Source organism: Salvia miltiorrhiza, chromosome 2, assembly GCF_028751815.1.
Source record: "Salvia miltiorrhiza cultivar Shanhuang (shh) chromosome 2, IMPLAD_Smil_shh, whole genome shotgun sequence".
Taxonomy (NCBI): domain Eukaryota; kingdom Viridiplantae; phylum Streptophyta; class Magnoliopsida; order Lamiales; family Lamiaceae; genus Salvia; species Salvia miltiorrhiza.
The window spans coordinates 35,871,065-35,885,796 of record NC_080388.1 but is presented as its reverse complement, the minus strand read 5'-3'; the positions used below and the strand labels follow the sequence as shown (position 1 = coordinate 35,885,796).

At 38.2% G+C, this 14,732-nt stretch overlaps 1 protein-coding gene across 1 annotated transcript; it reads left to right on the top strand.

Annotated features, from left to right (window-relative positions):
• On the top strand, positions 1-633 carry LOC131008380 (uncharacterized). Its single transcript, XM_057935264.1, has one exon. The coding sequence runs from the start codon at positions 1-3 to the stop codon at positions 631-633; it is 633 nt and encodes a 210-aa protein (XP_057791247.1).
• The last annotated feature ends 14,099 nt before the right edge of the window (positions 634-14,732 follow it).

The window sequence follows — 14,732 nt, the reverse complement described above, 5'->3', positions numbered from 1 at the left end:
ATGAGTGGATTTTCAAATTGGTTTGATCCATATGGATCAAATTCTATGAAGCAAAATTCAAGTTCTCATTCACAAAATTCTAACGATCCTTCTCAAAATTTCGGCATTCACCCGACTTTTCCAAATTTCTCTTGGCCAAATATGTCTAATCCTCAAGTATATCCCAACAATTCCATTAGTCAATCAGCCCCTTCATTTCAATTTTCATCCCAAGGGCATCCGTCTCAGGGGTTTCAGCCATACGGATATCGCCCGCAATGGTACCCCCCTCCAGGATTTTCCCCGCAAGGATATCCTTCGCAGGGGTATATGTTCTCTGAGTCCTCTAGGAGGACAAGTGTAGATGGGAGTTGTACTGATGGAGGCACACCATCTTCAAGAAGGGCAATTCAAGGTTTGGAGAATATAAATCTCTCTATTGAGCCAAAATCCAACGACGATGAACAGAATGCCAACAAGCGCCGAGTGTTTTATTCAGATGCGGAGTGTGAAGTTCTTGCGCAATGTTGGATCAATATTACCATCAATTCCGTGGTTGAAAATGACCAAAAGTTGGAGAAAATATGGAAACGCATTGCAGAAGCCTACAATAAAAATCGCTCTACCAACACTCCAAGAAGAGAACCCACATAATTGAAGGCTCATTTCTACAAGTTGCAAAAATATGTGAAATTATTTTTTGAATGTTACAAGAGGATTGCAAGCATCTGGAGGAGCGGTACGAATGATGCCGATATCATAGAGACGACACAAACAAAATACAAGCAGCATCACGGTACAAATGGTTTTAAGTACGTTGGAGTTTGGAGAATTTTGTCTAACGTTCCCAAGTTTGTCGAGGTGGAAGGAAATGTTCAAGCATCCAAAAGAACCAAAAATACAGAAGAAGGAGCCTACACGTCATCTTCTACAGCTGAAGAAACTCCCATGAGCCGCCCAATGGGGTAGAAAACGGCAAAGAGAAAGGCGAAGGGGAAGGGGAAGGGTAAAAAAATGAAGACCTCAGTGCACTGCATGAAGTTGCAAAAGAGCATGAAACCAATGCAGTCAACTACATATTGTTAGGTCCCCGAAGGTCTAGGATAGGTGTATGGGGGAAATACACCTATAGGCTATTTTTCAAAACACACAGAACAACCTTTTGAAGTTAACTGATACTGACAGTTAACGAAAACTTAGTTAAACAAAGGTTGAAGACTGATACTGAAATTACTTCAGTAAAGATATCAGTTAGGCACAAGGGTTTAACTGATATTAGCGTGGAGCTTCAGTCTTGATTTTAAAACAGAGGAGTGTTATGAATCTTACTGATTATCCGAAGATTTATCTGTTAGACTAATAACACTGGCAGCGAAAAACTTATCTTTTGAAATAGCCTTTGATTATCACGTTGTCAGAATATAGTTTCACTTTGCAGTTAATCAGTTTCAGTTAAAGAGACGTTTGTGCACAGATAAGAAAGTAAAACTGAAAGCGATAAACGACAAAGGATTTTTACGTGGTTCGGAACAAGTTCCTACGTCCACGGTCAGTTGATCACACTGACAAACACTCTGGGCTAGTGCTTACGGGTGCACATCAAACCTAACAACTGAAAATCAAATTTTCAGTGCCGACACACTGGGTTGGATTTCTTGCTCACTCTTAGCACGCTAAGACACAACAATGCCTTTTCAGCGGATGGCTAAGATCTCTTGGAGTCAGAACACTGGTCTGAACTCCGCTCTACTCAAACACTCTTTTCGCTCAGTTGAAAGGAGGTTCGAAGACCAACTAAATCACAGAGAACAGGCTCTCTGTAATCAAAACTTAGGCTTTGGATATACGAAGTATTTGCCTAAGGATCTAAGAGAATGTATGAAATCAGTAGTCTGATTTTGGGCTTTGGGTATTCTCTTCTTCGATTCAAATCTTTGAAGGCTTTGAATGACCGAGTTGCAATTTTGGCAGCGTTTCAGCTTGTGCTTTTGAATCGGTGAAGATTGAAGTGATCCTCGAGCTCTATTTATAGGAGAGGTCTTGAATAGATCCGTTGGCGGAGATGGTCTTCAAGAATTCATCCGTTGTGAGAGTAATTCGAATTTGGCTGAGGCTTCAATCTTCGAGGTTCCCTGTTTGGTGAGAAACGGCGTCTCAGGTACAGAAGGTAAGGCACCTCTGAAAAGTAATCACCAAAAAGGAATGCTCTGCAGAGGAATGACGATCCTTAATATCTCTGCATTTAATGCGGCTGTACTTGAAAGTGCGTGGCTTCCTTTTAACTCTAGAGTTTCAGTCCGATGAAGAATGTCACTTATACTTGAGTTTAGCATCAGTCCGCTAAGTCCACGTAGCCAGCATTTAATGAATCAGTCATAACTGATTCTTCAGTTGAGAAACTCGTTCAGTCAAAATATTAGTACTCCATCCGTCCCAGAAATAATGGCCCGCTTCTTTTGGGCATGGAGATTAAGAAGTGTTGAATTAAGGAGATAAAGTGATGGGCCACACATTTAAAGATGTTATTAGTTAAATTAATTATTAGCTAATCTACTTCAATTATGATAGCACCACCACCATTTCCCCCTATTTTTCAATACTTTGGCAACACAGTCGTCCGACCAACCACTCCGGCAACACCAACCTCCCGTACTCCTCCACTGCCAACACCAGCAAACCCATCTCTCCCCTTTCTCACCATGTCAACATCAGCAAACCCATCTCTCCCATTTCTCCAATATGCAAAAACAGAATTCACCCAACGAATTGAAATAGAAATTCAAATTGCTAAAAGTAAATGCATAATCAAAATTCAAATGGAAGCTTCATCAAAATTCATCTAAAATCAAATTCATTCATAAATTCAAAATTCAAAGGAAAGCTTCATCAAAATTTGTTCCATAATCAAATTCATTCCAGAATAAGGCTTCATTCCATAAATTCAAAATTCATTCCAGAACAAAGCTTCATCAAAATTCAAACTTGATCCCTAAATTCAAATGAAAAATTATCACAAATCTTCAATTCCATAAATCTAGAGAAGAGTGGAGAGAAAGAGGCGGCGCCGCCTTCGCCTTCGCTCTACTGCTACGAGGGTGAAGGCGGGAGCACGGAGGGTGAAGGCGTCTCTTGCTTTCGCCGCACCTTCGCCGGAGAGTAAAGGCAGGAGCGCGGAGGCGACGACTGCCTTAGGATTATGCAGTCACCGGAGGGTTGAGGCGAGCGAACCGATGGAGGGCGGAGGCGGTGGGTGGAACCGGATAGGCTGGAGGGCAGTGAAAGGGAGAGAAAAAGAAAGAGAAAGTAGCCGCTGCTTTCGCCTCACCGTCGAAAGGTTGTGCAGAGGGTGGAGGAGGCTTACTGGTGATCGCGGTGGAGAGATGAGAGGCAGATTGAAGCAGTCGAGAGATGGGAGATGGAGGCGGTGGAGTGAGAGTGAAATTAAAGTAGAGAGAGAATAAAGAATCAAGAGAGAGGGTGAAATTCATTTAGGGTTAGGTAGTGATTTAAATTAGGATGCTAATTAATTTTTTAAACCATGCCTAATTATTTCTAAAAAAGAAAACATGCCATTATTTGTAGGACAACCCAAAGAGGAAAACATGCCATTATTTATGGGACGGAGGGAGTATTTGACTTGGCCTTTTATTGCAACTTCAGTTGAGTTCTTCAGTCTTTAGTCTTCAGTCTTCAGAACACTAGACAAACTAGAAAATGAACTCCAACAGTTAAGTTCGAAAAGTTCTAGTCTATTACAAATAAAACCTAATGATTGTGGTATCATCAAAAATAGGACTAGGATATTTCATTAAGTTCCCAATAATTTCCCCATTTTTGATGATGCCAAAACCATACAATCAGTTCTAAGACAAGAAGCGACTGAAAGCAAAAGGTAAGATACTAAACATGGTGAATATTATTCCCCCTTAACAAATTATCCTAACATCTTGCACTTAGAGGAAAAATAGAACAGTTAAAGAACAGAACATAGACAAAACTGAAATAAGTAATCAGAGTCTGGACAAAAAGACATTGTCTTCAGGTTGAGATCAAAAGGAGTAGTATTTTCATTTCAAAGTAACTGACAAGAAATCAGTTTTGGTACAGAGCAAAACATAAGAAAAGAAAATACATACAAGCAAACACAAAATATGGATTTGTGTTGTACTCCAGCTTGATCTTCATCTTCTACTTGTTGTTCCTTTGCTTGTTTCTTCCACACTTGTTCTCCATTGACTCGAGGTCTTTCTGGTTCGTCTCCCTTTTGAACTTCTGGTGATCCTTTTGCTTTACCAGCTTCAGTCTCTGAAGGTTTTTCTTTGCCTTCTTTTCCCCTTTTTGGCAACATCAAAAAGGAAGGATGACTGAGGTTGGAAACAGTCATCAGACGATACCCAACTTTGTTTCTCAGAAACTCGTGAGAAGATTCGAGAAGAGTTTGAGTAGATATGACTCAGAAGAGGAAGACGCCAGTGGGTGAGGGAGATGATGAGGGAGAAGGGGAAAAAGAGTGTTTGTGGAGGTGAAGGTGGGGGATATCGGTGGGTATGCATGGCTCTTGTGAAAAGAACTATGAAGAGCGGCCATGCATACGGACCTTAAAGGGTGGGAAGAGGGTTTGCGATGAAGAGAGAGTGAGAGTACGTGGGATAGGTGTGAGATGGGAATATCGAATCAGTGACAGTTGTAAGGACTATCACTGTCGATTTGCCTTCATTAGGTTTATGTTGAGAAGACCGTGTGCGGCAAGGGATGCCGGCGGACAACGAGAGAGAGCTCATTGTTGTTGCCATTGTGGGAGGTGTGCAAGATACATGAGATAAGCTTGACAACCAGTTGAAGTAACTATTGGAATTTGTTACCTCAACTTTTATCCTCCTGAAGCTTAGAAGCTTCATTGCGCCTGACATTATTGTTTAGCCCTATTTTGTGATGAATTTGTGGGTGTTTACATGTTATATTGACTTTTATTTTGGTCTCTTTCACTCAATAGTTGATTGATTTGAGCTTTTGTGCTAATTTTGTTGTCTCAGGATTTTATGCTCAAATTGATTGATATGTGGACAAAAATAAAGTCAGAATTTAGTTGAATGGTCTGAATAAGAATCGAAGTTCGTCTCGATACGAGTTCGTAGGCGAAAACGGATCTAAAATCCGACTTGAAACGAGGGAGAACGGACCAAAACAAAAATACTGAGCATTGCAGTCTGCGAAAGGCATACACGGCGGCGCCGTATCACGGCGGCCGCCGTCCCTGGGCGCGTTTTTCCATTTAAAAGCCGAATTTTAGGGTTTCTGCCCCAACTCTCGACCCCAGCAGCCTCCTAGGCGATTTTCACTTGAATTCCCTTAGTTTTTGAGTAATTTGAACATCATAAACATCTTGTGGATTCGTTGGATTAAAGTTGATGTCAGTTTACATTCCGTTGGATTGGATTTCTAGATCGTACTCTTTTGTAAGAACTCACTTGTTTTCTCATTTTAGTTTATTGAATCCTTTGGTTTTTCTTTCTTGTCCCTTTATGTGCTTGATGAATTAGAGCTTTTAGATTATTTTCCTTGATGTGGTTGATTCTTGATAATTTGAGTGCCTAGTTAGTTCGTCGTTGATTTGCTTGCGGAATTCCCTTTTTGATTGCGTGTGTTAAGGCATCTTTCTAATGGTGATTAAAGTTCTCATTGAATTTGATGCTTGACTTTGTTCTCATGCCTAGATAGTGGTTGATCATTGATTATGGTTTCATGTTTGTTTGGTTTGGAGTGCTAGATTACAACCCTAGTTTAATAGTTTTAATGTTTTATCGTTGCATTCTTAGTTGCTGTTTATCTACTGTCTAGTTAACGCTATATGCTTCTTTTCAATTACGTTTTGGTGAACAAGAGAGCGAGATAGTGTCAGACCCAACTTTTGATTAGAGTGTTTAGGTTTATTTTCTGTTTTCTGTGCGTAGCATGATCAGAGCCTTGTTTAGCCTTCCTTGAGAGACGACTTGGGTTAGCTTATTACACTAGGACGACCTCGTACGATTGCGAGTCAATCCCTTAGGTGTTTTTGAATGAGTTAAATTTTAGCGCCGTTGCCGGGGAACGAACCCGAGTCACCCGCGTGACAAGCGGACAACGAGAGAGAGCTCGTTGTTGTTGCCATTGTGGGAGGTGTGCAAGATACATGAGATAAGCTTGACAACCAGTTGAAGTAACTATTGGAATTTGTTACCTCAACTTTTCTCCTCCTGAAGCTTAGAAGCTTCATTGCGCCTGACATTATGATGGAAGACACTCGAATCTCCGGATACAAGTGAGAGAAGAATGTAGCTTTACGTCGAAGAAGGGTAGCAATCCGGTTGAATGGTCCTGTGTAGACCAGGTAGGCGAGCATCATTTTCCCACTTCATGACTTCTTTGTCATTGGTCTCTCCAAGGTCGGAACAAGATTTTTCTGTAAAAAGAAAGTATTCTCACAAAGAAGTCTGTGGAAGATGTTATGTTGTGATGAAGAAAAGTATGTAGGCTTAAGGTATTTAAAATACTAAGACTGTGAAGGTTTTTCGATTTTGGTGCCTTAAACCAATTTGAAAAGAAAACTTCACGTCCACCGTCTCTGCAGGAGACGTGTGCCTCAAAAGTAGAGAAAATCAAATCAAGATTTCTTGCAAATCAGCGAAATTTGCAAGATTTTATTGCGGAGGCAAGGAAAAAAGCGGGACAAATTAAGATAATTTTTAAAGACAACTTAAAAGATCCAACAAGGATATCAGTTAAAGTTTCCAACAATCAGTTAAGATATTTAAAAGTTACTCATTAGTTAGAAAGTTGATTTTATCAATTAAACGAAGGTTCATAACTGAAATAACTGATATATTGCATAAATTAAATTACTTACTGGTCGACTGATCATTGTAATCAGTCGATACCAAGTCTTCAGTTGAACTATTGAGATCAGTTCCCTCTCAGGAAGATACATCTTCCTAGATTGCCACGTCATCAGTTGAGAAACTTCAGTTGACTGACCATCAGTTGTTGAGACTTTAGTTAAAATCTTTGATTTCAACATCATTTTTCGGGATTTAGTAGTCCGAACCTTCCACATAGATCATTGAATCTATCTTCCGGAAGTGTTTTGGTCAGCAAATAGGCTCGTTGAATGCTTGTATGGATCTTCACAACTGCTATCTTTCTTTTCCACATGATCACAGATGAAATTGCAATAGCACTGGAGCTATCGCAGTAGATGGGAACTTCTCTTTCTTCGATCCCATAGTCCTTCAATTATTGGACTAGCCATAGAATTTGTGAACAGTAACTTTCCGCAGCAACATATTCTGTTTCAGTAGTAGAGGTGGCGACTGAAGTCTGTTTCTTTGATAACCATGAGATAAGTTTATTGCCTAAGAATTGACAAGTGTCGGAAGTTAATTTCTGATCAATTTTGCATCCTGTAAAATCTGAGTCTGAGTACCCTGAGAGCTTGAAGTTGTCGTCAGCTGGATACCAAAGACCTATATTCGGTGTGCCTTTGAGATATCTTAGAATGCGCTTTGCAGCATCCATATAAGCTTCTTTAGGATCTGACTGATATCTCGCACAAACTCCGACTGCAAATGCTATGTCCGGTCTGCTTGCAGTTAGATAGAGCAAAGATCTAATGATTTCTCTATACTTAGTTGATGATACAGATTTTCCTTCAGTTCCTGGATCCACTTTCCAGTTGGTGTTCATTGGAATCTTTACTGACTTCATGTGTTGAATGCCAAACTTATTGATTAGTTCCTTGGCATACTTTGACTGATTGATCAATATTCTTTCCTTGGTCTGCTTCACTTGTAATTCCAAAAAGAAATTCATTTTTCCCATCATTGACATCTGGAATTTATTCGTCATAATTTCAGCAAACTTCTTGCACATCCGTTCGGATTTGGATCCGAAGATGATGTCATCAACATAAATCTGAACAAGTATGAGAACCTCTCATTCTTTCAGTGTGAACAAAGTTATGTCCACTGAACCCTTCTTGAATCCTTGTTCAATTAGATACTCAGAGAGAGTATCATACCATGCTCTTGGTGCTTGCTTCAATCCATACCTTATCTGGTTCAACAATCTCAAAGCCTGGAGGTTGTTCCACGTAGACTTCATCAGTGAGCACTCCATTGAGAAATGCACACTTCACATCCATCTGGTGTACTTTGAATCTCTTATGAGCGGCATAGGCTAAGAAAAGTCTGACTGCTGCCAGTCTAGCAACAGGGGAAAATGTTTCATCGTAGTCGATTCATTCTTCTTGACTGTATCCTTTGGCCACTAGCCTTGCTTTGTTTCTAACCACGTTTCCTTTCTCGTCCTTTTTATTCTTGAAAATCCATTTCAGTCCTATAACTTTTGCATCATCTGGGCGATCCACAAGTTCTCAAACTGAATTCCTGTTGAATTCATTTAGTTCTTCTTGCATTACGATAACCCATTGAGTGAACTTCAGTGCTTCTTCAACATCTTTGGGTTCTGCTTTTGACAAGAAACAACTAAAATTTTCATCTTCATTGATCCAGTTCTGGTTGATGTCGTAGACGAGGTTGCACATTGATCTTCGAGTCTTTACATCATCTGATGGTTCTCCAATAATGTTGTCCTTAGAATGTAGCTGAAACCATCTTCCATACTTCTTAATTGCTTCTGGTGAAAGTGGAGGTTCTTCAGTCAGGATAGATCACGGTCCTTCAAATAACTGTTATTCCGTGATGCCCCTCAGTTGCTTCTCGAGCAGGAGAGTGTTGAACTGGTGGTGCAGTAGGTTCTACATGCTCTTCAATTGCAGTCTTTCCGGTTTCTCCAGTCATTGGAGTTCCCCCTTGACTGATACCTTCAGTAGCAACTTCAGTTGGACCTTCAATTCTTTGACTGATCTTCTGATACTGAAGCTTTTCAGTATCTTCATCTCTTCCTGGTCCCCACACCAACACTTCAGTAGGTTCGATGATTTTTATTTCAGTATTGAAAACCCTAATGTTCTTAGCATTTTCTTCAGTTTTCTGTTTTCTGAAATAATCAAAAGAATAATATGAGGAGTTTTTTCCACAACTAGAGTTTGAGAGTTAAACACCTGATAAGCTTTGATGGATTCTTCAGTTCCAGAATATCCAAGGAAAATTCCCAGATCAGTCTTGCTATCAAACGTGTTTAACTTTCTTTTGTCATTGTTATGAATGAAACACCTAGAACCGAAAGCATGAATGTAAGAAATTGGTTGCTTCCTGTTATTCCATAGCTCGTATGGAGTTTTCTCATGTCTTTGAGTGAGGAATAAGCGATTTTGGGTATAGCAAACATTGTTGACGGCTTCAGCCCAAAACTTCAGTGGTAGTTTTGACTCAGCTAGCATCGTCCTTGCTGCTTCCTTCAAAGACATATTTCTTCTTTCAGCTACTCCATTTTGTTGTGGAGTTCTTGCTGCAGAGGTTTGGTGACTGATCCCTCGTTCCTCGCAGTAGTTCTGAATAACTGAATTGAGAAATTCAGTCCCTCTGTCTGATCTGATACTGATGATGTTGATCTCTTTTTCAACACTAAGTCTTTTTATCAGTTTTGGTAGTTCTTTCAGTGTCTCACTTTTCCTGTATAGAAAAATAACCCAGGTATATCGTGAATAATCATCTACTACTACTAGGGTGTATTTTCTACCGTTATAGCTTCTGGGAGACACTGGACCGAAAAGATCCATGTGAAGCAGTTGAAGAATTCTTTCAGAGGAGTGTCCTTTTTTTACTTGAATGAAGTTCTGATTTGCTTTCCTCTTTGACATGCTTCACATTCTTGCTTCTTCTGAAACACAATAGAAGGCAATCCTTCTACCAGTTGATGTTTAGCAAGTTTGTTGATCGTTTTGAAGTTGAGGTGGTTGAGCCTTCTGTGCCATAGCTAGTTGAGCTCTGAGTTGCTTTTGCTGATGAGGCATGTTTCAGGTGGGCTATCTTCCCATGATACGACGTAGAGATTTCCTTGCCTGATTCCTCTCAGCACCACCTTCTTCTGGTTGTTTCTCACAGTGAACTCATCTTTCTTGATCTTCACTGTGAATCCGTTGTCACAAAATTGACTCACAGACAATAAATTATGCTTTAGTCCAGAAGCATAGCTAATATTACTGATACTGGCGTTACCCATGTTGAGTACACCATAGCCTTTAGTTTCTCCTAGTGAGTTGTCTCCGAATGCAACTTTTGATCCAACTTTCTCAACATATTGCGTTAGATATTCTTTGTAGCCTGTCATGTGCTTCGAGTAGCCACTGTCCAGATACCATGTTTTGATTGAAGCTATAACTTCTTCCTTCTTCTTATGTTTCCTGGTTTTCCCCTGCAATGAAGAGTTAGTTTAGGTACCTAATCAATGTTTGGGTCCTTTATCGTTAGTTAGTGTTCCCTTTGGAACCCAGATCTGCTTCAGTACTGGTCGTTGCACTGATCCTCTACGGTTGACTGATCGTCTGACTGAAGTTGTTGATACTTCAGTTGGCACATGAGCTTTTGTCGGTTGAGCTTTTTTCTTTGAAACCTCTTTATTGTAGTAGTTTTGACTTGTGTAGATCGGAGGTCTCATTTGCTTTGCTGTGTATCTTCCTTGAGATACTGGTGTCAATCTTGGCTGATGAGATCTTGACTGATAATGTGGAGCATAGAACTGATGTTGTCTGAGCAGAGACTGATGGGGTCCAGCCACATGATATTGTGAGTGATATTGATCTCGCTTGGACTTGTCATTGTTTTGTCTCCATAATTGTTGCTCTTTGCTGAACTGAACAGGTTTCAGTTTTTAGTTGTTTCTGTTGTTCTTCCCCCTGAACTGATGAGGAAGACTCTGTTTCTTTGCTCCATTTGGTTGTTGTCGTTTGAGTTCGGATGTTTCTTCCCCATACTTTGACTGAAATCTGCTCTCCAGTCATTTCAGGAGAACGAACTGATTTGGTGCCTTATTTTCTCTTCTGTAGTTCTGTGGAGGATGAATATTCTTGTTCACCATCAGGTTTCTCTTCTTAATTTCTTTCTTGTCATAATCCCTTGGTTCTTCTGCTGCGTCGTCGTCTGATGCTTCAGTTACATCCTGAATCATGACTTTATTTCCTTTATCAGTGGGGATCACCTTTCCTCCAATACTTTCCACAAAGGCTTTTGACGGAAAGTTGTCCATTAGAGGAGATTTCTTCATACAGTCATTGACTGTTGCTCTAATTTGTAAATGAGCCTCTTGATCTCATGGGAGGCCCTCTCACATTCTTCTATTGATTTCTTGAGCTCTGTTTTCAGTTGGTGATTCTCCTAAATCGGTTCATCAAGACAATTTTCATCTGGATAGTAGATGAATGTTTATTTCTTGCATTGATCTTTACTGATCTCCTTTTCCATTTCCTGATTTTGTTGCAGCGGTTTCTCGAACATTGTTCTCAGCTTTCGATGATCATTCATGAGCTGATCATACTCATCAACTTTATTGATTGAGTTGCCTCCAAATTCTGAATTATCTCCTGTAAACAACAAGGAGTTATTAGTACTAAGAGTTCTAGAGTAAGAGTTTACCTCAGGCACATTCATTCCGTTGTCATAGCTGTTGCCTGAGTTGTCAGCCATGCTTTCAGTATCCTTGGCCATGAGGGCTTGGCTCTCGTCATCTGAGCTAGTGGAGTTGAAGGTTGATGATCCAGATGCATATTCACAAGATTCCGCATCTTCAGCTACCATTGCCTTCTTCTTCCCGTACTTGCGATCTCTCTTAGCTCTTAACTCTTTGCGCTCTTCGTACGATAATTCATGACATTCAGATCTGTAGTGCCCTTTTTTTTGCATCCAAAGCATTCCACATCCTTGAGATCTATTGCGAATGATTTCTTTTCTCCGCTCCTGTCTGTGGAGTGTCTAGATTTGTAATCTCTTTCTTTTTCCTTGAAGTGCTTCTTGTGAAACTTTCTGTATTTGCGGAATTTGGATTCCATTTTGTTGTACCTTTCAGTCAACAAAGCATATTGACTGAAGAAGTCTTTTGGCTTCAGTTCAGTCGGTTTCCTCTACTGCTTCTTACTTTCCTTCGCTGAGGCTTTCAGTGCAGCTCCTTTTGATGTCGATGGAGCATCTTCATCTGATCCTCCAGCCTTCTTGGTTTCTTGATTTCTCTGAATATCGAATTCATTTGCCACGAGATCTAAGAAAAGCTTGTTGGTCGGGAGCATGTTGAATCCAGGTTTGTTCTGATGAGCAACTGCGTAAATTTGCCATTCGCCTCGCGGAAGTGCTTGTAGAATCTTTAGGTTGATTTCTCGTTGGGTATACTTGTCTTTTGAGATGGATTGAACCTCGTTCAGGATTTGATTGAATCTGTACTCCATCTCTTCAATTGATTCATTTTTTAGCATCAGGAAGGTGTCAAACTTTTGACAAGCTATGGATAGATTATTCTCTTTTATTTCTTCTGATCCGAGGCACATTCCTTCGAGAATGTCTCACATCTCCTTTGTTGTCTTGCATTTGATGGAAATAAAAGGATAATGGTTAAGATATTATATTATTTTTACTAATCTTTGATTAGGAGATTGCTTTTACTTTTTTAATTTTTTCTATTGACATTTGTAATTGATTTTCCTTATTTTCGTTCTTCATTTTACAATTCAATTTTGTCTTACTTTTTTCTGTTTATTAATGGACAAAAATTGACGAAATTTTTCTGTCTTATATTTATATAAAAAAATTATTAATAGAGGAAATCTTTTTGTCTTACATTTATAAAAAAAAATTCTATTTATTAATTGACTAAAATTGAACTTAAATTAGGAGTAGAATTACTTCTTTAATTAAGTGAGTTAAAAAATGGGATGTGATAATTAATGGTAAAGCGTAGTAATTTCAAGTAAAGAGGGAGGATAAAAGGGCACAAAAATAACAATAGGACTTTAATTGTTGGACAAAAATTTAAGGGCAAGTAGAACTTTAATTCGTGGATAGAGGGAGTATAAAATAAAGTATGAAGCAAAATTTATAGTTTCCAATATACACTATATACTACTCCCTCCGTCTCACAAGAGTATGTATCATTTTTTGTGACACGAGTTTTAATAGAATGTTGAGTGTATTGAGAGTTGAAAAAATAATTGACTTTATTAAAAAATAAGAGTAAGAAATAAGGAGTTAGTGGTGGGGTAGTGTCCAAAAATGACAATGTACACTCTTGTGGGACGTCCCAAAATAGAAATAAAGACACACTCTTATGAGACAGAGAGAGTATAAAGTTTTAAATATAGAAGATAATATTTGTATTGTACACACTATAAATTTTATAAAATAAATACTCTCTTCATCTCACTATAAGTGACTCAAAACTTTTTAACACGAAAATTAAGAAAAATGTGTTAAAAGTGGCAGGACCCATACTTTTTTAGTGGTTAAACTTTTCTATTTTTGGAAATAGGTCACTTATAACAGGACGTTTCAAAATGGAATACAGACCATTTTTAGTGGAACAGATAGAGTATAATATATGAAATATATAAAAAATTATGACAATAATAAAAAATCCTACTATTTAAACTTTCGAATTAAAAAATTCCTACTATTTAAATCATATAAATCGAATGTACTATTAAAAAATTCCTACTATTCAACTTCCTAGTATTTGATTCGAATCGAATATATTCAATTCACGATTTTGATAGAGAAATATTCTAAAATAATGTTTCAAATAAACATTTGTTTGAATGATATGTGCAACCAAAGTCCTTGTACATCTTTTATTTATTATTATTGTTGTAAATATTTATCTAAATAATTTTTTTTCTTTATTTTACTTTATCTCTATTTTATTTTATATTTTTAGAAATATAAATATTTATCGAATATTTTCGTAAATATCATAATTCTCGAATCGTAGTTGATAACTAATCGAATGAAATAAAGTATTTGTATTCCTATTCGAATCATAAAATTTTGTATTCGAATAAATCTATATTAGATATAATCAATTTGTAGTCATTATATTATATATAATCAATCTATAAAGTATACTAAATAGTAAATTATATCAATATTTTGGGTTTTAGAGTTTATATATTACGGGAAATCTAAAGTATAATGGAGTGTATAATTCGAGCCTATTTTTTGGGTTCTAGGAACCGGGTTTAAAGAGGGGTTCAGCGGGTTTATTTATAAATAAAGCTATGCTACGTGTTTTAATCCTAGGGATGATGCTCATGTATCCTAGCATGGGCTTTTCCGTATAGTTCATGGCAAAATTTGTTATTGTTGCTGCAAATTGTCGGCTGTTGCTGCAAATTGTTTCTTATCTCAATTGTGTAGTGGTAGATTTTTATTTTTATATTTTATTCTTATGAAATGTCCCACCACCAACAATAGATAATTTGAGGTCATGATTGAAATTGTTTTGATTGTTGATTTATTTGAGGTCGTGATTGAAATTGTCAGATTTGTTTGAGGTCTTAATAAATGGTTGATTTATTGAAATTATCTTGATTATTGATACTAACATAGATTATTGCTTATTGGTATAAATAATTAGTAATAAAAATTAGTGAATTTTTGTTGGAAAAGATTAGTGAATTGTATGCTATGATGCACGAATTCTTCAAAAAATAGCACAATCCAGTATCGGATATGCGCAGGGTGCGGGTGCGGGTGCGATTCGTGTAGGATTCGCACGGGATTCACCGGGTGGCGAATCCTCCAAAAAAAAAAGGGATTCACGAATCGGGTGCGCGCACC

Excerpts from the sequence above, each read along its gene's own strand:
- LOC131008380 (XM_057935264.1), top strand. The coding sequence starts at position 1 with ATGAGTGGATTTTCAAATTGGTTTGATCCATATGGATCAAATTCTATG.